Consider the following 25,720-nt stretch of genomic DNA (forward strand, 5'->3'; position numbering starts at 1 on the left):
CTTTCTAATGACCAAAGCTATCTGGGATGAGATGGTAGTGTGGAGGACATGGACATATGAATATTTAGTTCCCAAAGCCTTGGGGGCCCACTACATTGAACAGTATCCAGTTTTGAGTCCTTGGTCTGGAGGGCTACCTGGAGGCTGCATATGGCATGTGAGGAATGTGGAGAGGAGTCCTGTATCAGGGAAACTGACCAGCCCTACTCTAGCCTGGGAAGTGCAAGGCCTTTTGGTCTCCTGCAGTGGCCCCACTCTTTAGTAGTAAAAGCCTGAGGTTGCTGGGAAACTGAAGAGCTACTAGCTAATTTTCCTTTCATTTGTGGGTAGTTGTCACTAAGTGACCAACACACCTGCTTGGAATAGACATAGTGAAGCACACAGTAGATCAAGTAGATCACAGTAGATCCAGCCTTTGATAGTTTCTCTGTCTCCTTCCTTATAGCAATTTATCTAAAGTATAATACATGATTTAATGCCTTAGACACTTTGAAATATCCCAACTGGAGCAGGTGTTAATATTTCTTTCTAGTTTAAGCTTTTGTTCCACAATGGATCCTCAAGATCTATTTGTATGTGTGCCGGAACACCCATAATGATAGTACCTTACAAAGATCATATATTTCACTCATGTCAAAGCCTAGAAAGCAGTGTTCTAAGGCCAGTATATACCCGTGGAAGTCAGGGACCCAGGTACTTCTATCGTACTACTATACATCTTTAACAGATCCATTCTCCTCATTGTCTCAAGGTGGCTGCCTGAGTTCCAGCCATCTTGGCAGCCATCTGGCAGGGGGAGGAGGGGACTAAGACACAGATGTCTATTAGGAACAGTTCCTAAAATTTGCACATGACTCCTCTGCTTATATTCCAAGGGCTGGAGTTTAGTTACACAGGTACACTTGCTGCAAGGGAGACTGAGAGGAGTGGCTTTTAATGTGGGTGGACATATATTCAGAGAAATTTGGCAGTTTTTTTTCACAAGGTATAATTACTTTGAGGTACTCTCTGGTAGTGTCATGAGGATGGATTTACCACAATGTCACAGTTGCAAATAGCTTTGGAAAAATCACTTTTGGTCCCTTTATTTTACAGGAACTTAGAGAAGAGAGAGGACTTGTCCAAGGTCACACAACCAGTAAATAAAGCTAGTGCAAAACTTGGGTTTCTAGCTGTTTCCACCGAACCTTCCGCTCTAAATTCTCAGCCACCTCAAGTTCTCTGATCTTGGGTTCAGGTCATCTGTTTTTAACATTTTTTCCTGGATTCGTTTACCACCAGCTTCTTAAGAGTCTAGACTTTCAGATTCTGACATTTGAAAACTATTTTGAGCCAAATGTGGGTTACACTAAATTAAACTGGTTTCTTCACAGCTCCCAACATAAGAAGGGTATCTTTTTTCAGGTGACAGAGTGAAAAAGGTCAAGTCCCACCTCCACCCTTTTTCCTAAATGCTAAACTTCTGTCTTCAAATCCTCCTTCTTCAGCGAACTGCTTTTACATAACGGAATACCTCCATCTTCGTGGTCAGCATTGAGGAGTGAATCTGTAACACCAGCCTCCCCGGCTGGAGGGAACATGAGGGTGCCGGCATGCACCCCAGAGAGCTGGAGCTTTTTAAAGCCGAGGGTGTGATGTGGCAAGGAGTGTTCTCCCTGTTATTTTCAAGAATTGTATTGCTCTTTATCTCGTTAGTCTGGTGGGGATCATGGGTGAGGTTAAGTGAAGAGAGATGAGCTTATGCGTGCTGTGGGTCAGGGAGAGAGGGAGCTAGAAAGGGGCACAAACTCCTGTACATGACCTCTGATGAGCAGCGTATCTGGACCAGTTGCCCCAGCAAACTGAGAACCAGGACAGACGACTGGGCCCTGTGGGCTTGTAGGAAGCAGAAGTTTAGAAATCCCTTCTTGCTGTGGGATTCTGGAAGTTCAGGGCTTTTCTCCAAAAGGCCCTGCCTGGGAAAGAGGTGCTCCTTTTCTGCATAGGTCCAGGGAGCTCATAGGGTTGAGAGAAATAAACTTCCTCTGGCCAGGAGCTGGGAGACCTGAGGTGTAGTCCCAGTTCTGCTGCTTACCTACTGTGTGACCTTGGTAAGTGATAGAACCTTGCTGAGCCTCAGTTTCCTTTTCGTGGGATGAAGCTAGTCCCCAGTTATTGGGTTTGGTGCGGGGCAAACGGGCCTGAAATCTGTAAGGAACGCTCTGCCTGTGCTGCGTGGGCTCCTGGTCTGGGTTGCCATGCGGGTGGGTGATGATTTCAGGTTTTACATCCTGAGTGTGTGTACGTGCATGCTCCTTCCTGCCTGGACTTGCTGTTTTGCCTGATTGCAGCCAGGGCCTTGGAGAGGAAGAGGTGGTGCCCACTTCACTGTTGTTCTTGCTCTATCTCTGATTTGTCTCACTAATAGTACTAATAAAGATAATTATGATTATTATGTACTTCTGTGTGCCAAGCATTATGTTAGGTTCTCTATGTACTTTTCTCCTCCTCATTTAACCCTCAGCCAGCCCCACAAGGGAGTATCAGTACTGTCCTCCCCTCTTTATGGGTGGGGAGATGCCCCCCTAAGAGGGCTACTAACATCTGAGGTCATGTTACTGTAAATGATGGCCCCTGGGTCTGACCCCAGGTCTGTATGGCTCCAGAAGCCGTGCTCTCTCCCTGGTGTCTGAGGGGTGGGACTCCGATGAGGGTGGGGTTCCAGGCTGGCCGTGATACAGGCAGGAGCACACTCGGGGCATCTGGAAGACGAGAGGACCCATTGCCTCCAGCTCTGGTGGAGGTGGGGCGAGGGCTCCTGCCCCTGAAGAGGGCCTGGGGCGGTGGGTGGAGGCCTGAGGGCGGAGGCGGCTGCTACTCTGATGGAGGTGCCTGCTGTTCTGAGCTGGTGTGCGCTGTGATGGGGTCGGGGGTGGCATTGGGGGCCTGGATTCCTGGGCAGCAGAAAGAGGGCAGCTGTCCTTCCCAGCCATGGCCTGCCCTGCATTGGGGGGCGAGGGGCAGTTTTACGGGCCTCAGCCCAGCCCATGGTGGGCAGCCCAGCCTTGCTGTAAACACTGCTGAAGCTGAGGGATGGTGAGCAGAAAGAAAGCAATCATGGGGAAAGGTCAGAAGGAGTTTGCATGGTGGACAAAGGGGATTTTTTTTTTCCTCTCTCTCCTCTAACACCAAAGCTAGTGACTTAGAATGTAAAGAGCCTGCCGCACCCAGGGAAAGTTCCGTGGCTGGCTGGGCAGGTGGCTGGCTTCTCAGATGCCGCCCTCTCTCCCAAAGGCTTGACAACCTGAGCATGTGTGCACCATTAACATGGTTGTTATTGCTGTTATTTGTGGGTTGTGACTTAGGAAGTCTGTGGGAAGGTGCTTGGCTTGGCAAGGTGATCCGAGGCTCACTGGAGCAGCGTCTCAAGGAAGGGAAGGAGCGTGCACTCTGCAAAGGTTAAAGAATAGACAGAAGTAGAGGAGAAGGGAGAATGTTAAGTGGCTGGAGGAGAGGCTTAGGGGAGGGCGGAAACCCTGGTTGTGAGCTAAGGGGGTGGTCCCTCCTGGGCCAGGCACCAGGGGGCCTTTCATCCTTACCCCGCTCAGTGATGTTAAGCCTGCCACCTTTGCTATAAGCACACCACGCCATCTGGTTCCCCTGGATCTGGCTCTCCTGACTGTGTTTTCTCTCTTGCTCCTGAATCTCCTCCTCTCTAGGCAGTCCTGCTCCCCTGTGCCCACACGTACATCCCTCCACAGGGGAGACCCCCCACCCTTCTCCTGACTGGCTGGGCCACCTGTGCGGCTTCCTGTTGTCAGTCACTGCAGCTCCCAAGCTGGGTGTGCAAGCTGGCTTCTGGCCGCCCTCCCCGCTTGCTGCTGGGGTTCACTCATCATGTCCCAGGGGACTTCGCCATGGCCTCGCCTGCAGGGTCATCACCCCCTTTTCTGTGGGTCTCCTCCCTGGTCTGGGTTGATGCAGCACTTCCCACCTTCTCCTTCCCGACTTTGCTCTCAGTCCTCTTCCTCCCCTCAGCTGAGGTGTTGCCTTGTTGTCTCCCTCTGAACCTGGCCCTGGAGCCTTCACTGGCCTCAGGGCCCACTCTCCAGCCTGGAGGATGTCTGTACTGGCCACATGTCCACACCTGAGTGTATTATCTACCACCTTCCTCAACAGAAGACCACAGACTTTCCTGCCACCACTGCTCAGTTCTTCCATTTTGGCTGTTGTTGTGCACGCCTAGCCCAGAACCCTTGGAATCATTTTAGCCTCTTCTCCCTTCCTTCCCTCCTTACATAGGAATAATTGCTGAGTTCTCTTGTTTCCCCCTGAGGCCCTTGGGTAGACCCATTTCTTTCCCCTTGGGCAGCTGCCCAGCTGGTCCTTTCACCTCCAGGTGGTGGCTGCCCAGTCTAAGGTCATGGCCGGATGAGGCTCTTGAGCCAGGTTTTCCAGACCCCCCAGTTGGTCCCACCCATGCTCTCCCACGACTCTCCAGTCCAGCTGATGACTGCCCTGTGGTCTGTCTGCTTTTGGTGGTCCCTCCTGGGTCTCGCAGGAGCTGCCACAGACTCACTTTATGACCTCCTCTGTAGAGGACAGGAGTGTGGTGACCAGTGTGATTCTTCATGGTTATGATGCTGAGCATACACTTCCTGAGGGCTTTCAAGGGGCCAGGCACCATGCTGGGCCCCGCCCTCCAGAGCTCTTAGTCTAGGGGTGTGGTAGGGATGGAGGGAGAGGGGGAAGGAGACACTTCTATAGGGAGTTCTAAACCAGGCTGGCCACGGGCAGTGCCCAGTTTAAACCCTAGCACCATACTGGGTGATAGTGTTCAAGCATTCAGTTAGCTCAGTGCGTTTCTTAGGGTGAGCTTAAGTTCTCTGCTGTGTGAGGGTAAATGTTGGGTCAGAGGCTTTGGTGGCTGGCTGGAGAGTGGTTTGTTTACTGTGAGGGTAGTTATTGGTTAGATGATCGGAGGGACTGACTGGGTTTTAGAGAAAAAGGAAGCTGTGGGTATGCCATTGGACTCGACTCTTGAGGTTTCTGCTGTAAACCCTTTGCTGTCAGTGGCCCAGTGGCGTGCCACTGCGCTGCCCAGGCAGGTGGGCACTGGGCCTGGCCTGGCTCCTTTCCCCTCCCCTTCTTCCCAGTTCCACAAGGGTAGGTGCCTGCCAGTCTCAGGAGGGCTGGTCTACAGGGCAAAGTACTGAGGCACTGGGCAAGGGCAGTTTGTTTTTCCCAAGTTACCGTATTATCTGAGGATTAAAACCACAGCAACATCAGTGTGTTTTTCCAACAGATTCTTTTCTTTTTTTCCTTCAGTCATGTGTATTGAGCTATGGACTTTTTAGTCTGAAGTCCATTGGCAACCTGAGAGCAGTAGAATAACAGGTAATAATATAAGGGAATGAACTTTTTAGTGGGCTCTCAAGGTGGGTTGCCCGGCTCTGGCAGGACAGAATGAGGGACACAGAGTTCCTCTACTCTTCCTCTTTGATGGTTTGACCCTGGGGAGAAGGAATGTTTGAATTCCAATGGCAGATCAGATTTAGAAATGCTAGAATATGGCCACATTTTGGTTTTCTACTCTGCAGAAATGGAACATTGTATTATATATTATGGTAACTGATACCGTTGGGGTGCTTTATGATTTATAAAGCATGTTTGAGAAGTTACCCCATTTCATCCTCACAGCCATCCCACTAGGGAGGTATCATTATTTCCATGTCAGATGCAAGACACTAGGCTGTAAAAGGTCAGGTGATATTGACTAGGCCTCTTAGCTACTGACTGGTAGAGCTCAGATGCAGCCCAAGACTTCTGGCTGCAAAGAGGCAATGGACTAAGAGGGCATTGGGTCCAGTAGAGAGACTAGGGTTCAGGTTCTGGCCTTGTTACTTATTAGCTGTGTAACTTTGGTCAGATTATTTAACTGATCAATACAGTTAAGCATATCAGATAATCTACAGTTGTCTCCTTTTATTGGCCACATTCGTCCACGACTCTTTGTCCTTGCTCCATTACGGGCTGGTTGCTGTGTAGACTACAGGATATGTATCCTGGACTCCTGTTCACCATCAACATAGTAATTCTCCTTGCCTCCCTCTGTGGGATCCTTTGTTTCCTAGATTCCCTGTCTTTCTCATTTTTTACTCATTTGTTTTAATAGAGCAAGACTTCCAGTATTTTCCTTCGAAAGGGCATATTGGTGGTTAAGTTTTTCACATCTGAGCTCTTAAGCCTAAGTAAATCTGTACTTATAATTGACAGATAATTTGGCTGCATATAGAATTCCAGTTGGAGATAGTGTTGCATGAGAATCATGGAGGCAATGCTTCATTGTCATCTTGTGTGCTGTTGAGCAGTCTTAGGCCAGTTTTGACTCCTGATCTTTTTGTATGTGGTGGTTTTTTTTTTTCTTTGAAACTTTCAGAATCTCTTCTTTGTCAGCAGTGTTCTGAAAGTTTTCAGTGATGTTCTTTGGTGAGAGTCTTTTTTTATTCATTGTGTAGGACCTTCTCAACTGGAGACTTACATTCTTGAAGTCTGGGGTATTTTCTTGAAGTTGGGTTTTTTTTTTTTTTTCTTTTTTAAGTTTCTTTTCCTCGAGTTACTTTAATTTGGCTCTTGCACTTAATGGATCCATTTTCTTATTTTTCTTAACTTTTTCTTCTATTTTGTATTTCTCAATTTTATATTTTATTTTCTAGGAGTTTTTTCAAAATTTTATTTTCAACTCTATTGGAATTTTTTTAGTTCTTTGAGAGTTTTACTTTCCAAGAGTTTTTCCTGATCCTCTTTGACTATTCCTTACTCGTGGCATTCTATTCTTTTTTTTTTTTTTTTTTTTTAATTTTTAAAATTTATTTGACAGAGAATACGAGCAAGAGCACAAGTGGGGAGAGCAGCAGAGGGAGAGGGAGAAGCAGGCTCCCAGCTGAGCAGGAGCCTAATGTGGGGCTTGATCCCAGGACCTCTGGCATCATGACCTGACCTGAAGGCAGACACTTAACCGACTGAGCCATCCAGGCGCCCTGCATTCTATTCTTGTTTTATGGATGCAGCATTTCATTTCTCTGAGAATAATAATCGTAGTTTTTCTGTTTTCTGTTCTTTTTCTTTTCTTCTAAGTATCCTCTTTCTTTTACTTTGTTTTCATCCCTGTCTTTTCTATTGAGGGCTTTTCTCAAATATCTGGAGAACTTGGGTTATCCGTATTGAATAGCAAGTCACTGGCACATGCACTGGAGACTGTGAGTGTGAGGAGGAGATAGAGGGCACTTGTTTACTGAGAGGATCTCACAGTGGGCATTTCAGTGGGAACTCAGTTATTTCATTGGAGGCTCTCCTAAACGCCATCTTTAGGCTGTTTTTCTTATGCTCCTCAGTTTCCACAGAGAATCTCTAATCTCCTGCCTGGGGGAATAAGACTGGCAGCATTCTGGAAGAAGGAAGGGAGATGTCAGGGGAGTAGGGGCTCAGGGGGATGGGTGATCTCCAGGTTCAGTTTGCAGACTTTCCCTTAATCCCCTTGTTTTCTCTCAGGGCCATACTTCTACTGTTTGCCTGGTGTCTCCCAGCAGAGCTTTTCTTATTCAGTCTCTCCATATAGTAGCCCTATGTTTTCCGTCAGCTAGGCAAGGGGCTGCTGGCCAGCTCTGTGGGCTGGGTAAGGGGATCTGCTGTGTGACTGTTCCTTATTCAGACTTTTAACACATTTCCTCCCCAGCCTGCTTCCAGCCCACTCCTCGTGCCTGCAGAGGTGCTTGGGGCCTCCAGTACCCAAGGTTGTTCTCCGGGTTCTCTGGGAAGAATTGCTCGTTTCTTGTTGGCTGGCTTCCTGAGATCACTGGCTGAGTGGGAAAAGCTGAAAACCTTCCATTCCCATCCTAAATATGAGAAGTGATCTTACTTCTCTGTGGATTTGTGCTTCAGTGCTTCTAGGTGGGATGGAGTTTGCACATTGCTCTGGTGTGTGGTGTTGGGGTGCGGCGTGGGGTACAGACACTGACTTCCAGAGAGGTCTGGATTGAGTAGGTGACTGGTACATCCATCAGCCTGCTTGTGTGGAATGCAGCTCCTACAGCTTTGTACAAGGACCTGAAGAGGAATGCTGAGGTGGAGACTGGGAGTGGGCTGGGCAGTGTCCTGGGGGAGGGCTATTGGTGGTTTGGAGAAGCAATAAGGTGGAAAGGTTGATGCAGTGTCCCAAGAGGGGTTGGTGTGCCCTTATCCCTCTGAAGTAAAGTGGGTTCTAGGCAGTGTGTCTGCAGGCACCCATACTTCCTTGGGCCTGGCAGGAAGCTGGGGCTCACGGTCCTTGTCCTCTCGATCCCCAGGTGGTCCTGCCGATGTGGCTGTCCTCCACAAAGGTCTCCTCGCTCATCGAGAGAATTTCTGACCCCAAGGACTTGAAAAAACTTCTCAGGACCCGGAATAATGTGCTGGTGCTTTACTCCAAATCTGGTGAGTGCCCAACCTGGTTTTGGGGGTCATCCATCAGGGATGGGTCGGTTTGAGTTCAGGGCACAGGTGGGAGGCAGAGACCTCAGGACCAGAAAGCATTCAGGGAGGGCCCGAAGGTCATCAGGCTTGTCAGCTTTCCCCAGAAAATGAGGAAAAGTCACAGAGGGGTGTTTGTTTCTGTCTTTTTGGATCCCTGAGAGGCTTTTTCCATTCCCTGTAATTAGTCGTTCTTAGGTAGAGCCTCTGGAGCCCTCACTACATCAGGAGGGAGAGGGTGTGTGTGAAGGGGGATGGAGGACAGTAGTCACTGGGCATGGATGTTCTGGCTTCCTGGACAGGGGCAGGCTGGCCACGACGGGCTATGTTTCACCAGAGGTGTTGATTCAGTGATGGGGCTGGGCTGTCGTCAGCTGACTTGGTCCCAGGCTCGGGAGCACACACCCAGGCTGGCAGCTTTGGTATTGCCCGATCCCCATCTGTCCCACTCTGGGTCAGAGCACGGAATGGAGTTGGTAGTGGGCTCCAGGAGCAGGACAGAGTAGTTTCAGTGGGGGTAGGAGCTGTGGCTTGCCTCCTCTGACCTTGAGGCTGGCCAGGGCATAGTGGCTAGAGAGAGGTTTGCTTAGCTCTTGGCCGCGAACATCCGAACATCTGACTGTTGATGTTGTTCCAGCAGAGTTAAGTGTTTTCACTGCTCCTCAGGATGCCAAGTTTTCTGTGCCCTGGAGAAGCAGCAGCCAGAGGCTGGGCCATTTCCGGGCCCAGTTCTCCCTGGCAGCTCATCCTCGACACTCATTGGCACTGGGGGCTGATGGATGTTTTGGACGTGTGTCTCTCCTGAAGCCTGCATCCGCTAAGCGCCCTGGCACTTGCTACTTCTTGCCCTTTGGAGGGCTTGGCACACCCTTCCTGAGCTGGTTGTTGGGAGCCTGGCCTGTGTCTAGCATTTCTCCGTTGTCAGGAGTAGGGGGAAATTGAGGCAAAGGAGAAGCAGAGCTGCTCCTGAGGCCTGGGGTGCAGGGCTCTGGATAAGCCTGGCTTACCTCCTGGGATGCTTATGTGGCTGCCAGTGCAAAAACACGCTCCGTCCCTTCTCTGGGTCTGTCCTGTCACAGGAGCTCATCATCTTACATGGGCTCCACAGGAACTTGTGGGACATATTCCCATCTGCTCCTTTGCCATGAGGGAGGCACTGCAGGTTGTCAGAGAGCATCTGGTTTTCTGGTGGGGAAACTGAGGCAGAGGGAGACTAGCTGACTCGTCTGAGCTTCACTGGCTGGTGGATGATACAGCTGGCCCTCTGTGCTTCCCCCACCTCATTTCCTCTGCTGGAGCCTAGGAAGAAATGTGTGAATCCTGCGATGGCGGGAGGGCTCTGAGATCAGGAGATGATTAGGGTAGCTGTGGGGCAGGACGCAGGGCCTGGACCACTCTTACTTTCTCTTCTGCCCCTCACCCAGCCTCTGGCTCACTCATTGGCTGTGGGGTTCCAGTGCTTCCTGGGTGCCTCTCCGCCTTGGACTGCCGGGCAGTAGGACCCACGTGAAGATTTTACCTTCCTGCCCCCTTGCCCGGGCTGCCTGAGCTGTGACGAGCACAGTGGGCTGTGGAGCAGTGCAGTAACTGGATTTTCTCCACTCCCCTCCTCTCAAGCAGCATCTCCCTTACCCCAGCTGAAAGATGGGGTTCAGAGAGGGGTGCTTCCTATAGCTCGAGTTGAGCTCCTCCGCTGCCCCAGGGAGCCCCATCTGAGCCCCAGTGCGTGGTGGGGCGATGGCTTTTCCCCCCTCTGCTGCACCCCCTCCTCCGGTTGGACTTGTGGGGGTTCCCAGGAGTGCCTCCTTCGGGTGGCTTCATGCAGTTCTCTAGAAAGATCCTTTTTGTTCACTTCTGTGAAAGGCTCAGCATGCTTTGTATTCACAAACAGCTACCATTATCCCTGCTAGAAAAGGGAATCTGTGGAAGCAAATAATTCAGACATCTTTTCTGCTCGGCTTTGGAATGTATCTTATGGTTTGGGGTTGGGGGGTACAGCGGACCTGCTCTCGCTCATGATGTCTGCACGGTAGGCCCTTCAAGTGGGCTCCCAGGTGTGATGGGGAAAGGCAAGGCGCTGGCCACAGACCCTCGCAAGCTGGCCATCTTGGAATCCTGGCTCTGTCCCCAAGCACCTGCCCTCCCACCGTAGGCTCCAGGGCTTTGCCCAGATGCCTGCACCAGTGACAAACTTACTTTCTCATGCTCACTCCGCCCTGCCCCCAAGGCATAGTGCCTGTTTTTGCAGGTGACCCTCCAGGTACTGCCAGGGCTGGCCCTTCTGTCATTGCTGGGGAAATGGGCTGTGAATTGTGACCTGGGTCCACTTGACATTGGTCTGTCAGAGACCAGTGTCACATATAAACCTCCTTTGACCACCAGGCTGGCCTGAGCCCCTGTCGAGGTGAGGATATGACGCACAAGTAAAGGAAGAGTCTGGTCCTTGCTCTTGTGAGCTCCCAGCATGGGCTTCAGGACAGAGGAGTGTGGAATGGGCAAACTTGTTCCTAGTGTTAGTTATAGAATTGTAATCGTTTGGTTACAGGATTTTCACAGTTTGTCCCAGAAAAGTAATGAGTCAGAGATTCTACTGAGAGTTGAGCATCTGGCTGAGAGAGTCTTAGAAGAATGGGGTGTGAGGTGTGGTGGAAAGGAGGGGTGAGTTGGGGGCTCTGTGTCTGTGAGGAGGGCTCTGGAGGCTGGCGGAAGCAGGGGTTTCTGAGAAGAATTCTCATCGAACTATTGATCCCAAGGTCAGTGTTGTAACTGGTGCTCTAGACCTCCTCCCTGGGACAGGTCTCCATCCTTCCTTGCTCCTGAAGGAAGATGGCTGGCGTGCTCGGGCACAAATGTTTAATTTTTTTTGTTGTTTTTTTTACAGAGGCTGCAGCTGAAAGTCATCTCAGGTTATTATCCACTGTGGCCCAGGCAGTGAAAGGACAAGGCACCATCTGCTGGGTAGACTGTGGGTATGTCTGGGGGACATGGGGCACGGGGGCTGAAGGGCAGGGCCTCCTTGGGGATTTTACCCCTCCTTTGGGTGGGGTAGGGAACGGTTCCTGACGAAGGCGCTGGGAGAGAGGATGTGATGGAGAGACTGGGGTAGGAAAGCCTTTCTCACCTTACCGCAGGGTCACCTGTTTTCTGGAGAAGGGGCAGTTCTGGCTTCCCACCTTTTCTTTCCAGCCCCACCACTCTTCTTCCCTTTTTCCATAGTGCCACGTATCACATGACTTTTTTCTTCCCAGTGGATGGGAGAGGGGGCCTTGATTTCCTGAGAGCAAGGTTATTTTCAGGGTCACCCGGCAGGCTTGCCTAGAAGGGGTCTGTGGCAAGAACCATGGGCTTTACCCCCAGCCCAGGTCATTCATAGAGCTCTCCGCTGCCCACAGCATGAAAGTGGTGGAATCAGCTGGTCTGAGGGACGGCTGCCTTGCCTTCTGAGGTAGCTCCATTAGATCAGGCCTGGACAGGTGGCTTTGTCCTTCCAGCGCTCTCTTCTGACCCATGTCTGCCCTCCCCTACCTGTCCCTGTGCCAGCACTGCCCGTTCCTCCTCCTCCTTTTCCTCCTTCCTGACCTCCCTCTACCCAGAGACCTTCTTGTCAGTGTTAAGGTAGCAGGATCAGACACCAGCCCACAGGTAGGAGTCTGTAGGAAGTGGGGCCACTTCTTAGGGTGGGGATGGGGTTTCTTGATGGAATTTTCTTGATGGAATTCCTCTGATTCTTCCGAGTGTGGGAGTTTGAGTCTAGGGTGTGCTCAGCTTCCCTTTCCTTTCAATCATCAGGAATAATTTCCACATCTGTCTGTGCTTTTTGTATGTGTGTGTGTGTGTGTGTGTGTGTGCACATACACACACCCCCTCATTATATAATTAGCTCCCAATCTGGTAAAGATTGGCCTAAGTACAGAAAAGGCACATAGAGAGTGAATGAACGTAGGAAAAACTGTAACCGGGAGCAGGTTTGTCCTTTGTATGTTTGGAGCACCTACTGTATGCAAGGCTCTGTGTTGCCCTTGGTGGATGCCAGCGGACATCCGCTTCTGACTGAGGACGGGAGGTGTTTCCAGAGCCTCTGTGTCTAGCCACATGTCACCTGGACTTCGGGTCCCTCAGGGGTATGGGCTTGGGAAGAGGAGGGGAAAGGAGGATATTGCACTGTTGTTAGTATGAGGAAGAGGTGGGGCTCTGCTGGGAAAAGAGGCAGTTCTTTTCCAGGATGACCTACAAAGGCCATCCTAACCTTTCCTGTAGCTGTTCTTGCCCGGGCCACAGCCCAGCTACGAGCCCATGGGTTAACTGGGCTTTGCAGACTTCGCTCCAGTCCAGTCTTCTCCCACTCCAATTGGAGCTCGAAACTGCTGTTTTGGGCATGAACTTCTGGGACACACCGATTTATAAGCTGACGGCCTCAAGTCTGTCTTCCGCATGATTGGTGAAAATTGAAGGGGGACTTTATCTGACAAAGCACTGGATGAGACCAGGAGGAGAAGTCTTAGCTGAGTGCTGTTTGCCGTAGGGGTGTCTGCATGTGTGCGCGCTCCTGTCTCTAGCCTCACCTCTCCTGATTTACTCAAACGTTGATTTAGTGGAAGAGACTGCTCACCAGACATTTGGTGAGATTTTGGCCACTGGTTAATTCTAGTTCATAGTTGCTACAAGAGTGTTCTTGTGTCCTAGGTGTGTCTGAGTCTTCTGCATTCACCCAGGAGTGCACTGTGTGACTGGCAAAGCGACAGAGCCTCTTTGATGGGATAGGGCACTGTGGAGTCTCCATATCTGGAGATGACACCGGCCTGCCAACCAGGAGAGCCTATCCCAGAGAGTTCATAGGCTTGCAGGTGGCAGAAATGGGAAGGAGAGCTTTGATGTAGTTGTTGCCTTCTCCTGGAACATTCCTAAGCACTTCCTTTATGCCTTAAGGTACACAGATGGATAATAGTGTCCTCAGCGTGTGAGGCGGAAGCAGACACTGAACCCGGTGATTACAATTCTTGTGAGAAGTGCAATCAGCAGAGGCTCTGGGTGTGAGGGGTATCCCTTTATTCTGCCTGGAAAGGTTGAGAAAAGCTTCACGGTGAAAGCAGAGTTACATTTTGGGGCAAAGACCTTTGAGTACCTGGTCTTTAAAAGTGCCCCGGCTTTGCCTGCAGGCAGCTCCCTGTGGTGTGGGCCCCGAACACGGCCTGGGGCCCTCTGCTGCCGGGCGTGGAGGCAGCAGTCCTGCTGTGCTTGCTGCAGGGGCAGGACTAAAGGGGGCCAGGTTAGAACATCAGAATCCAGGGCTTGCTTGGAGACACGACATCTGGAGCCAATAAGAGTACCAATGGGAGAAATAACCCTGTGACTTCTGCTGTGCTAAGATGAAAATCTAGGGGGGCACCTTAGAGCTTAAAGGGGTGACCTTAAGACAGAAGGACATACTGTGCCACATAGTTGCTACTCAGTTCATCCCTCCAAGAGGAAGTAGGAACTGAAATGTTAGATGGCTCTTAAAATAGCTGAGATAAGTAGTTGGGTTATGGAGCTCTAATGGGTTGTGTTGGAAGCAGGAGGAGGAGGATCTGGGTCCAAATCTGAAGTCAGAGGCAGGGTGCAGTGAGATCTTCCCAGAGCAGCCCAAGAGACAGAACCCGGGGCTCTAGTCCATGCAGGCCACTGGGGTTGGGGGTTCTCAGGGACAGCCGTGACACAGGGAGTTCCCCAGGGGCGTGAGCTGGTTCTGCCCTCCTGCTCGGCTGCTCCAGGTCATAGACTTCTGAACATGCCCTATAAACCATTATGGGAACCCACCACGTTGACCCGAGGGCCCGGTGATGACAGCTCTCATTGTGTCCTAAATGTGTTCAGTGTGTGTTTTTGAGTCTGAATGAGAGGCTCAGGGATGGGCAGAAGCGCTCGCGGGAGGCCTTCCTCTTGTTATCTGCAGTGGAGTGTGCAGGGGGAATGGAGCCAATGTCTGCTCACTTTTTATCCTAGCAGCTACTAGATAGCAGGTGGTCAGCCCGAGCGTGCCTCCCCTCGCGTGGGCCCTCCTGAGGTTCCCCTTCTCTCCTTTCCAGCTGTGCCTTCTGGCTTGCCAGCAGAGGGTTGGAGGCTAGAATGAGGATGCTAGGGCTTGGAAGAGGGTGACAGGAAGGTCTCGAGTGAAGAACCCACTCTGCTTTTCTCCCTCTGAAGGCAGGTGAGGGAGATAGAGGGCATCCTAGGGCAAGAGAAGGCAATGCTGTGGTGTGAAGTGTCTGTGTGCGGAATAACGGCAGAGGCCTGGGTTGAAGGGTCACCTCTGCTACTTATGACCCGTATGACCTTGGACAAGTCTGTTTCCTCATCTGTAAATGCAACAATAGTATATATTCTGCTGCCTTTCCAAGTCCGTGGTGAGGACCCCGTAAATGCAAGTTCTTTCTAGAACATAATTTAAGTGTGAGATCCCATTTTTTCTGTTACTTTTCATCTGGGCAGGATTGTTTTGAGCATTCCTGGAAGTAGCTGAGGGGGAGAAACCGTGCATGCCTTCTTCAACGGCTTTCTTGGGGTGGGTCCCTTGGGTGTTGAGAGGATGCCCCTGAAGAAAGTTCTGAGCATGAGAGTCAGCCCCAGTGCACAGGCTGTTTTGCTCTGATCTTTAAAAAGTTTAGGGTACAGTGGGACATGTAGGACTGTAGGTTATGTGACCTGGCCTTGAGTCTAGATGGACAGCTAATAGCTGTGGGACCTTTGGCAAGTCGTTGCCCCTCTCTGGGCTTCAGTGTAATCTAGTGTGAACCGTGGAGTTTGGCTTTCCGGTTTGCTCTCATCCCTGAATAGCACGGCTCAGAAAATCCTGGAAGCTGCCAGGGTTGGTGTGTGTGTGTATGCACGTGAGTATGTGGCAGTCTTCGGAGGGGGGTGTCTTCCTCTGTGTCTCCCCCCATTCTGGGTGTCTGCTCCCATGTTTCTCCTGTCCTTCCCTAGGAGCTGCTGGCCTCTCTCTTGCTTTGTTCCCTCTTCCTTACTAGTTTCTACCGCCTCTTCCCCATCTCTGGGTCCCTGCCTCCCCCAGGTTTTTGGTCTTCTCCTCTCTTTTTTCTCTGGGTGTTTCTTTCCCCCCTTTTCTTGATTTTCAGGCTCTTCCCTCCCTACCCTTGCACGTGTGGCTGCAGGCACACGTGCCCCTCTGTGTCGGTTTTCTCCCAGGTCCCAGGCCCTGTAAGCTTGTCGCTGTGAGGGGTCTGTGGGGTGTCTGGCTTCTGTCCAGGGATTTGTCAGCTATCCCTTCCCCTCAGTCCACCTCCTGGCTCAGAGCTCAGCAGCCACGCTCGGGTTGGCTGGCGACGGTTGTCCGGCTGTGAAGTGGGTTGTGTGTGAGGGCGTTGGTATTCCCCTCGTGCCCTGCAGCCTGGCATCGTGCTCGGCCTTGGCGCGGAGAGCTGCTGTCGGGGCAGCTGAGCTGGAGCCAGGAGCTGGGAGCTGAGCCTGGTATGCTAATTCCTCAGGCTGATTCTCACTGGGCCGAGACTGCGCGTCTATCTGGAGCTCACTTCTCGGCTCTTCCTGAGGGTGTAAGGTCATTACCTAGCCACAGTTTCCGTCTTCCCTGCTCTCTTTCTCTCATCTGCTCTGCTTCCCCCAGAGTGGTGCTGGCTTCCCAGATCCAAGCCGTGGGGCCTTCCAGGGCAGGTATCACATATTTTGAAGTCTTCTGTTTTCTTCTAAAAATTCTTTGCGTTTAGCATTTGCTTCTTCATATGTAAGCATGTTTAACACTACTTACCAGGGGATAAAGGGGACTCCCAGGAGAAGTGCTGTGTTTATGTTGTGGCTTCAGATGCCTTCCAGCACATCGCCCCATGCTAGTGGAGAGGGGGGCCATGCTCCTTGCTGAGGAGCACAGCCTGAGAATCTCTGGGCTGGTGGGGGGTGTGGCGAGGGGAAGGAGAGGGCTGTGTATATCTTCTTACACCCTGTGCCGCCCGGAGGTAGGTACCATACAGAACAGCCAACCCAGGATGATCCCTGTTTTTGCAAGTCCCTCATCAGAAGGTGCTATGTGACCACCAAGGCTGTTCCAGGTTTAAGATCCAGCCCTTCCAGGCTGTTCTGTCTCCTTCTTCAAGCCCTCCAGCAGCGTTCTTTCAGGTTGTCCTGGGTACGTGGCACCTAGTGGTCACTCTGACAACGTTTTCTTGCTCACTCGCTCCTAATCCTCTCCCATTTTCTTCGTGTCTTGGGAGTGAGCCCCTTCCTACATTTCCTGTAGGAAGTCCCAGGTCCATCTGCTCAGAATCCCACCATGTTGGACCCGGCAGATGGGAGAAAGAGATTTATTGCTGCTTTGAGGGGGCGATAGAACCTGGAAAGTCTGGGTTAGCCAGCGGGCACGCCATGGCTGGGACAGCGTGCTCCACATCCTGCCCATGTGGCTCTAAGGATGCCGACTTGTTCAGCCAGGACACGGTTAGGGGATGGAGGGAGAAGCCCGAGGTTCTGCTCTCTCTGAGTCTTCACCTTCTGTCCTGGAGTCTGGCTCCTGATTCACCTGTCAGGATATAGGCAGCCCGCTTTATGTGTTAGTAGTATTGGATCCTGCAGAGGAATTAAGAGCTCCACTTGCCTTGTGTGGGCAGCTCCAACATTTTGCAGCTCGGGATACCACAGGCCCCACCAGAGGTCACAGGCTGGCTGATGGCTGGGCGGGATCTAGAAGCTGTCAGTCCCTCCTGCCGGTAGCTAGACCTTCCTCCAGGGAGGGCGTGGTTCCATAGGCTGTGATTTGGGAAAGGCATGCCTCCCCTCTCTGAGCCTCCAGCACCTTGTTTCTTCTCTTCCTTCCTGCTGTCTCCCCCAACCTTTCATTCCTGGGTCTGATTCCCTGGAGCAAGAGTGGCCAGCCTCTTGGACAGCCGTGCCCCACAGGAAGATCTAGTAAACACGGCAGCATGCCCCATGGAGGCCACACCAGGCTCCTAGCCCGCCAGCTCACAACACCTACAAATATACGTGTGTGTGTCTTTGTCTCTCCGGCCTGGCAGCCTCTGGAATCTTTCCCTCACATTCTGTGGAGAGGAGGGCCGGGGGCGGGGGTGGTGTGGGACAGGACACAGCGGGTCTGGGTGAGTAAACAGCAGAGGGAGGCAGGGCTCCAGCCTCCCTGGCAGACAGACCTGCTGACAGTCTGTTCTTGCAGGACTGTGGGGAATGGCAGGTGAGGGCCTTTGTGCATAGCAGTCCGCTCTCTGATCCAGGCTGGTTTTCCCCTCCCTCCTTGTCCCAACAAAGCCTCTCATTTCCCTGATTGCTGCCTTTGTCTCCCAGAGCCTCACTCACTGGCTGGGGGAGGGAAGCAGAAAGGGAGCTAGCCAATAAGTCAATTAGTTGTGCTTAATCTATCAGCTCAGATCCTTTTAAGGTCCTGAGCTTGGGTAATTTCTCTGCCTTTCTTGAACTCTTGAAGACTTTTATTGTGTGTACTGAATGATTAGCATGTGCATGTGTGTGCACACACGCACACGTACTCTGAGAAACAGGAGGACGGGGCGCCAGTCGGAGGAAGTACTATGAGGAATTGTCACCTGGCAGGATTCCTGGCACTCAGGAGACAGAGCCCAGAGAGCCAGAAGTGTAGAGCCTTACCCCAGGAGCGACAAGACACCCTCGTTCGCTCCCTCGATCACTCAGGCTACAGAGAGTGCCCACTATGGGCCAGCTGCAGAGTTGTCTGTGAGCCAAACAAAGCCCTCGCCTTCCTGGAGCAGACATTCCGACGGGGGTGACAGTGGACATGGTCAGATGTGGAGCCACACTGCCATGGACAGAAGACCACAGGGAAGGGCATGCGGGCCCGAGGAAGGTGCTCAGCTGAGGCTCTGGGGTCTGGGCTGGAGGTGCTCGGACAGGCCAGGAGGCCACCTCCCCACAGTCCACTCTGAGCACGTATGCATTCATAGTTGTGTATGTGCGTGTGTGAGTGTAGGGAGCAGGGAAGAGGAGGAGATCCCTGGGGAGTGTCATGACCCAGAAGGAAGCGCATTGCACCGAGTCTGCAACAAGGAATCCTGTGGCAGAGGCAGCTGTGACTTGCTTCACTGGGGCGGGGGCTGCAGCTTGGGGGTCCCTGCTGAGGAACAGGCGGGGGACCCTCTGTACCCTCCTGGCTCCGCTCAGCCCAGCAGGTTGCATTGGAGCATCAGCCCCTGAGCCTGTCCTGAGCTCACCAAGGACCTATAGCTGTGGCAGCCAGACTTTTCTTTGGAGCAGGTTCTGGCAGATCAAGGCGGGGATTGGGGTTGGAATGACTCTGAGCCCTGTCCCACCTAAACTCTGCTTTGTGAAAGTCACAGGAAGAGGGTGCCAGCTGGGCTCCTGGAGGAGAGCCAGCGTGGGGTGGCACGTCGCCCCTCCATTGGCTGCCTTGTGCAGTCTGAGCGACCCCCTCGGGTGTGGCAGTGGAAGCAAGCTGGTTGGGTGCCCCTGCTGAGTGCTGGGATGGGGCTGAGGGAAGCCTGAGCGCTCAAGATCCCTTTCTGACCTGGCCGCGGTTTCTTGTTGTGGTTGGGCAAACGGCAGGTGGTCGCCCAGGAGAACAGTTGAGCGCAGCAGAACAAAGCTGGACCAGGCAAGGGCCAAGTGAACGGTCATAAACACCCTGAGTGGAGTCCTCTCTTGTGGGGAGTGAGCTCAGGCAGGGAAAGGGCACCTTACATGCAGTCGTCTGGAAACAGACCTCCCCACCCCTTCAGCCTGGCTTCACTACAGAGCCTCTGCCGCCAGCGCAGGCCCAGACTGTAATGGCTCCTGTCAGTGGAGGTGTGTATGGCATCCCCACAGGGCTTCTGGGTATGGCTTTCTAGCTCCTGGATTCTGGGGGCTGCCTTTCCCCGAGGGGCCTTCTGCTACATCCTCTCGGCCTATCTGCATCTCCTCCCCGCCCCTGCTGATCCCTTCTCTGGGGATTCCCTGTCTCTGAGTGCCCTTGCCTCCTTGGGGGAGCAATCACTGTCATGTGAATTAGCCTTTCATTTTGGAATTCATCATGCATTTCGTTTGAGTCCCCGCTGTTTGCCAGGCCTGGGGCTGGAAGCCACAGCGGCTGCAGGGGTGGCTGCCCCAGGTAAGACTAGATAGGGAGGGAAAAGCCTCGGCCTGAGTTAGGCTGGGGGCAGGAGAGTGGTCCCCTCTCTCATCCCCACACATCTCTCCAGTCAGACAGGCTTCTTGAATTGCACAGTGCTTATTCACACTGAAAATGAGGTGCCACCATGTCACTTGTCCATTGATGGGAGTTGCTTTTAGAGCTGAGCTGAATGGTTTAATCTGCCTGTCCTGAGGCCAGCACACAGCTGTGTGGAGCCAGTAGCTGTAGAAGGTGGTGGGATGTATGCACAGGTGGGAGATGAGGGGACTTCCCTCAAGTGGCTGTCACTCCCAGCAGAACAGAGTGGTTCATGCAGTGTAACCAAGGGGAACCAGTGGGGACCTGTGGCTGACATACCCTCGCTGAGCCGATGCTGATCTGGGGAGATGGCCCTGCGGGGGTGGGGCAGCTGGCTGCCTCTGGCTGGGCAGACTTGGCTGAGTATGGTGAGGTTATGGGGAAAGCCCTGAGTCAGATGAGGCCGCTGAGCAGCTGGTGGAGGCCACAGGAGACACCAGACCTTGGAGAGGTTGGGGAGAGGATGAAGAGCCCAAACAGGACAGGGGCCTACATCAGAATCACTTTGCAGGCTCTTTAAAACACACTTGCTCAAGTCCCCACAGAGTTTTGATTCAGTAGGTTTGGGATGGGGCTAAGAATTTGCATTTCTAACAGATTCCTGGGCAGTACTGATGCTGCTGGTCCAGGGACCCCATTTTGAAATCCATTGATCTTCCAGGAAGGAAGCCAGGTCAGGTGAGATCAGGCATGAGCACTCTGTAAGCCATCAATGGCATGGGACCGATGCCATCGATGTTTCGTAGGAGAATCGCTAGAGTGTAGATACTGCAGATGCTGCACTTGGCAGAAGCTCGCTCCTCTCTCCCGGTGGCTTTGGTCAAACCTGGTCCAATTTCATATCTTCGTCAGCATTGTAGAACGTCTTCCTCTTACCCCGGTCAGATGGTGTCTAGCAGGTGGCATGTGGCACGCATTTGTGCTTTAAAAACAAAAAACTGGCGTGGCCCTGAGGCAGAGAGTCTGAAGTAATGATCTGGGGAGGGCTGGGCTAATCTGTCTTTTTTTTAAACTTCCCCAGATGATTCTGATGAGCAACCGAGATGGGGCCCACATATGTATATCGTAGTTTGTTTTCTTCTTAGAATGGGCTGCCCACCCTCTGTGCTACCGGCCCTGGCTTTGTCCAGAGCTGTCCGAGCTGCCCCTCACATGTAGGGAGACACTCTCCACACCTGCTTGTCTCTTTCCTGATTGAGCCTATCTCCTGTTGGCTACCCTCCTTTTCCAGTCCTCGGAATATGTGTCTGCCATCAGGGCCTTACCTGCTGTTAAGAATTCCAAGGTACCAGGCTTTTCTTAGACCAACAGCAAATTTTACTCTGTCAACACCTTTGTGAGGACCTCCAGTAACAAATGGTTCCCGACATTTGTGTCTTTCAGTGATGCCGAGAGTAGAAAATTGTGCAAGAAGATGAAAGTTGACCTGAGCCCAAAGGACAAAAAGGTTGAATTATTCCATTACCAGTAAGTACCTGTGGGCATTTCCAATTTCCAAGTAAGTGCTGAAAGCTTTCATTGGTATTCTCAGGGATTGGTGGTTTTTAGTTAGGTTAATTTTATTTCAGAATGATATTTTTTCCCTGTGTTTACATTTCGTTCGTTCTTTCTTCTTTCTTTCTTTCTTCTTTTCTTTCTTTAAATCTTGAACCATGTTCAATAGCTGAATGTTACTGAGATGCTGCAGGAAACCAAAGGTATGTATCTTCACAACCATTCTTAAAGTTAACACCTTTTTCTCCTCGTTTGACAGGGATGGTGCATTTCATACTGAATATAACCGAGCTGTGACATTTAAGGTAAATTTACTTCCCTCATTCTCAACAGAGATAGCGTCTGAACAGATGCCAAAGGCCTGGCAGGTTCTCTCTGAGAGAAGGAAGGGCAGATTGCAAAGATAGCTCTTCCAAATGACCTGAGGGATTCTTATCTCTAGAGCACATGTCAGCAGAATATCTGGAGAAGTTTGTAACTGTTAACACAGGGGGACTGGCCTCATAGATAAGTGTGCGAATCTATCAGCAGTCATCCTAGGAGGCAAGCCACCATCTGCCTCTTCCCTCCAGAGGCCTGGGTCTCCCTTTGCTGTGGTGTGAACCCTCCCTCGTCTCCGCGGCAATGTCCATGCTGGCTCTTCAGAGGCTGGGGGGGGGGGGGGGGGGGGCCCCCCTGTGCCCAGGTGAGCACAGGGGGTGGGACATAGGCAGGTAGGCCCCTGTCAGCGGCTGCAGCTCGGTTCAGATGACATCCCCATGTCACCGAGTTGCTCCCTGCTACAGAGCCAATTGGGAAGTCGATGGAGAAAAGCATCAATGAAAATAAGTGTGGAGGGGCTGTGACCCGCAGGTGCTGTCACCCCAAGGCCCCAAGACCTTCTGTTGCCCTTGGATTCTCCTCCTCCAGCATACCCATCCTCTCCATCACGCCTGTCTCCTTCTGTGTCTGGTCCAGGCAGAATCCCCCTGCCCCAGAAATACCTGAGGCCATGTATTTCCTCTCTTCCCAACGTAGGCGGAACTTACTTTTTCAGACTCTCCTGCTTATCTCACTGGCTTGAACCCCATGCTCCTCTCTCTCTGTATCTCTCCATCTCCTTCCATTCTTTCTTGTCCATCCGTCTGTCTGTGCAGCCGCCAGGACCCCTCTCCTCTGCCGTTCATCCTCAGCTCCCAGGTCACTTCCTGTTTACCTACCAACTTTCATTCTTTTTTAAGTCTACAGATTTTACCTTCTACAGACTCGCCCTGATTACTCATCTTAACACCCACTTAGACACTTAGAGAAAGTTCTCCCAACTAGGGTTGCTTAAGCTTCTTATTCAGTGTTGTTAAGATGTCAGCTAAAGCCCTGGGAGAGAACATGTGCTCCCCGGGAACGAGGTGGGGAAGTGCCGTGCAGGGATGGAAGGGGGTGCTGGGGGCTCTTCGTTTTCATATCGGAGGCTGTGTCCAATTTATGTTTCGTGGCTCCTTTGGAGCTGGCTGTCCTGGGGTCATGGAGCAGGAGATAGCAGCTGCTCAGAGCTGTGGGAGCAGGGAAGGGGCAGGGAGCCTGAGCACTTGGAGCTGGCCTAGGTAGGAGAGGCTGAGGGCCTGGTCTTTGTCCACCCCTTTATCAAGACAAGGTGTGTGGCGTCTGCTCACTGTCCATCCTTCCTGTGACTTCCATCTGGAGAAGAGGGCTAAGTGTTGGACAGGATCAGGGTCTTCAGTGGAGAGAAAGCATCCTTAGTCCCAGGGTCCCTAAAGCCCCCAGGGCCATCAGGGCCTGGGGTAGAGCCCCTGGAGCTCTCCAGAGCTAAGAGGAAGTGCCATAGTGTTTCCCATGACTGCCTGATGGCTTCTGCTCTTCATCCAGCAGGAGTGGCCAAGACCAAAGCCCCCCTTGGTCACAGGTTGGTGTTCCTCTCAGGGAGCTTCCTGGGCCTCGATGTGCAGAGAGCTAGAGGAGTCCCAGCCCGGCCAGGTGCCTGTGCAGGCCCCTGCTCTGGCTGCTGTCGCTGTCCTGCTGGATGGTTTGGCAGAGACCTGGCCACCGGCACTGTGCGGTGGCCCCTGCAGAAGCCAGAGGCCAGACAAGGGAGAGGAAAGAGGGGACCTTCCTGTGTAAGTGGACTTCTGCTGGTTAGCAGTCTGTCCAGCAAAATCCTTACTGTGTGTAAGCAGTGAGGCCCGGAGGTGCCTGGAAGCCAAAACTCAGATGAGCCTCTGATGACCTCCCAAGGCTGTGTAGCTGTGTGTTTTCTCAGACACCAAGATGTCCTGAGAACCGGGTGTGAGTCGTGGGGCCATTTCCCCGGGATTCAGGGCGCAGAGAACAAGAGGGCTGGGGGAGGGAGGCATTCCAGGTGCAGACCTCCACTTCAGATGTTGTCGGGCAGATGGACTTAGAGAGAACCTGTGGATGGGGTTAGTCATCTTCAGTTAAACAACAGTAATCTCCACCTGAAAAGCAAGTATGAGGATTTCAGTTACTCCATCCACAGAGGTGACCTCTTCCCTTTGGTGTCCCCATGTCTTCTCTCCCTGATGCTGAGGTGGGGCTGGGGCTGGCATAGCGGGGATGGGAACCGGGCTCACTCTCCAACTCAGCTCATCCCGCTGTGTGGACAGGAGCCCCCTGGGAGCAGGAGTTCCTAACCTATTTTGGGTTCCTCATCCCACTGAGAATCTACTGGAAGGCATAGATCTTCTCCCTAGAAACAGTATATTTGCATAAAGTAAATGTAAAACGTGGGCATGCGAGTAAATGGAAATGCTAAGTAAAGTAGTGTATAAAGTAGGGCTCTCGTGGGAGTCTGAGGTCTCACAGCCTCCCGAAGGCTGCCACATGCCCTGCGTTGGGAACCGCTGCCCTTGGTGTTTCTGAAACAGGTGGACGCCTAGAAGCATCTCTCTCACATGGCCTGGGCTGCAGGTGCCTCTGCAGCTGTGGGTGAGCGTGGGTTTCAGGAGGCCCCGCCATTTCCATTTTGGCTTATCTTGTCACGGCGAAGCTTTGGCAAGCAGCAGCAAAGCTTTGGCAAGGACAGACCTGCCTTTGCCATGGTGCAAATGGCCCCTCTTCTCTTGCCAGGAGTTGTTTCACAGCTCCATTTAGACAAACAAGGAGCATTACCTGAATGAAATTCTGCGAAATCTTAGCTGTCTCCCACTGTTCTTTGGTAGCTCTTTCCAAATAGGAGTTTCCAGAACTAGTTGGCCTCCCTGAGGTCCTGTGTCTGTGACTAGTGTCTGGGCTGAATGAACCGCCTTGCTAAGAGGGTGTTTCCTTTTCTCGCCCCAGCCCACCTCCTTCCCACCACACTTGTGGACATGCCCAACTTGTCATCTGCTTGTTGGAACTTGATCAAAGTGGAAAAAAGTCTCAAAATCTTGCATCAAACTGGGGACACTGAGGGCTCTGTGTGTTGACACAGAGACCAGCAGCTCCCCTCTGGGGATGGAGGCATGGAGGTTGGCTGGTTTCTGGTACTCATTCCTGGCTCTCACAGACTTTGAGCACCGTTTCCCAGAGTGGCTGTCTGAGGGAAGGGAATGCCACTCCTGTCCCGGACCAGTGAAGTATGGCAGGGCTGGAGGGCAGTGGAGGGACGTGGCCCCTATTTCCTGTCCCATGTGTGTCTTCCACAGAGGGGGGTGAGATTTGAGGCAGTTGTCCACATGACAAAGGCTAAGTAAGCCCTTTAACCTGCAGGTCTTTGTCAGATCTTCATCCTGGGCATCTAGAAGGGGGCGGCAGTCTTCAGGGAGAGAAGTGCACCAACCAGGCAGGCCTGGGGTTGAGCACCCTGCCTGAGCCCCACAGAGGATGCAGGATTTAACCTGCTCCCTAGCCAGTTTAGATCACACAGTGTTGGGTAGGTGACAAGTAGGTGTGCTTACCTGCTGATACAACTGACAGTTTTGGTGCCTGAATGTGGAGCACTTGGACAGGACTGGAGGCCTTTAGTCAAATTGATCAGAGAGCTTCCTGGAGGAGATGAAACCTAGCCAAAGCATGAGTGTGTCTCTGATTTCAGTAAACTAGTGAATTGTCTCAAATCTCATTTCTGTGCATGAAGAAGCACAGAGGTGTGGATCAGCTGACCAGAGTCAGGTGTCACGTGGCTGAAAAATTTTGGTGGAGGTGGTGGGGGTGCGTTTTTAGGGCCCTCAGCAGGGATGTCCGTGGGCAATGGAATTGCACCCCTGCCCGCCATGCGGTTGGCCACATGCCACACGTAGACTCTTAACATAGGTGCATGGGTCTCCGGGTAGGGAGATGGGGCAGGTTCCTGATTTCCCCACCTCCCTCTTTACCTGGCTAAAATGAGTTTTTCCTTCTCTGTTCCTTTCCTCAGTCTATAGTGGCCTTTCTGAAGGATCCAAAAGGGCCCCCACTGTGGGAGGAAGATCCTGGAGCCAAAGATGTTGTCCACATTGACAGTGAAAAGGTAATTTATTCCCCATCAGTTCTGGAAGCCTCTCCCAACCAGGCGCTCCCTAGGAGCGATGCCCAAGGAAATGAGAAAGGGGAGTCTTTGAGGACAAGTTG

General features: G+C 52.2%; 1 protein-coding gene across 1 annotated transcript in view; it reads left to right on the plus strand.

The window, feature by feature from the left end:
• The window catches only part of LOC111155118 (protein disulfide isomerase family A member 5), a 90,121-nt gene that overhangs the window by 11,911 nt on the left and 52,490 nt on the right, over positions 1 to 25,720 (plus strand). The window contains exons 2-6 of the mRNA XM_022515183.1: positions 8,325 to 8,451; positions 11,369 to 11,456; positions 21,068 to 21,151; positions 21,438 to 21,483; positions 25,527 to 25,619. Of these exons, the coding sequence (XP_022370891.1) occupies positions 8,325 to 8,451; positions 11,369 to 11,456; positions 21,068 to 21,151; positions 21,438 to 21,483; positions 25,527 to 25,619 (438 nt within the window). The remainder of the gene's footprint in view (positions 1 to 8,324; positions 8,452 to 11,368; positions 11,457 to 21,067; positions 21,152 to 21,437; positions 21,484 to 25,526; positions 25,620 to 25,720) is intronic.

Source organism: Enhydra lutris, unplaced genomic scaffold, assembly GCF_002288905.1.
Source record: "Enhydra lutris kenyoni isolate GAN:26980312 unplaced genomic scaffold, ASM228890v2 scaffoldscaffold39, whole genome shotgun sequence".
Taxonomy (NCBI): domain Eukaryota; kingdom Metazoa; phylum Chordata; class Mammalia; order Carnivora; family Mustelidae; genus Enhydra; species Enhydra lutris.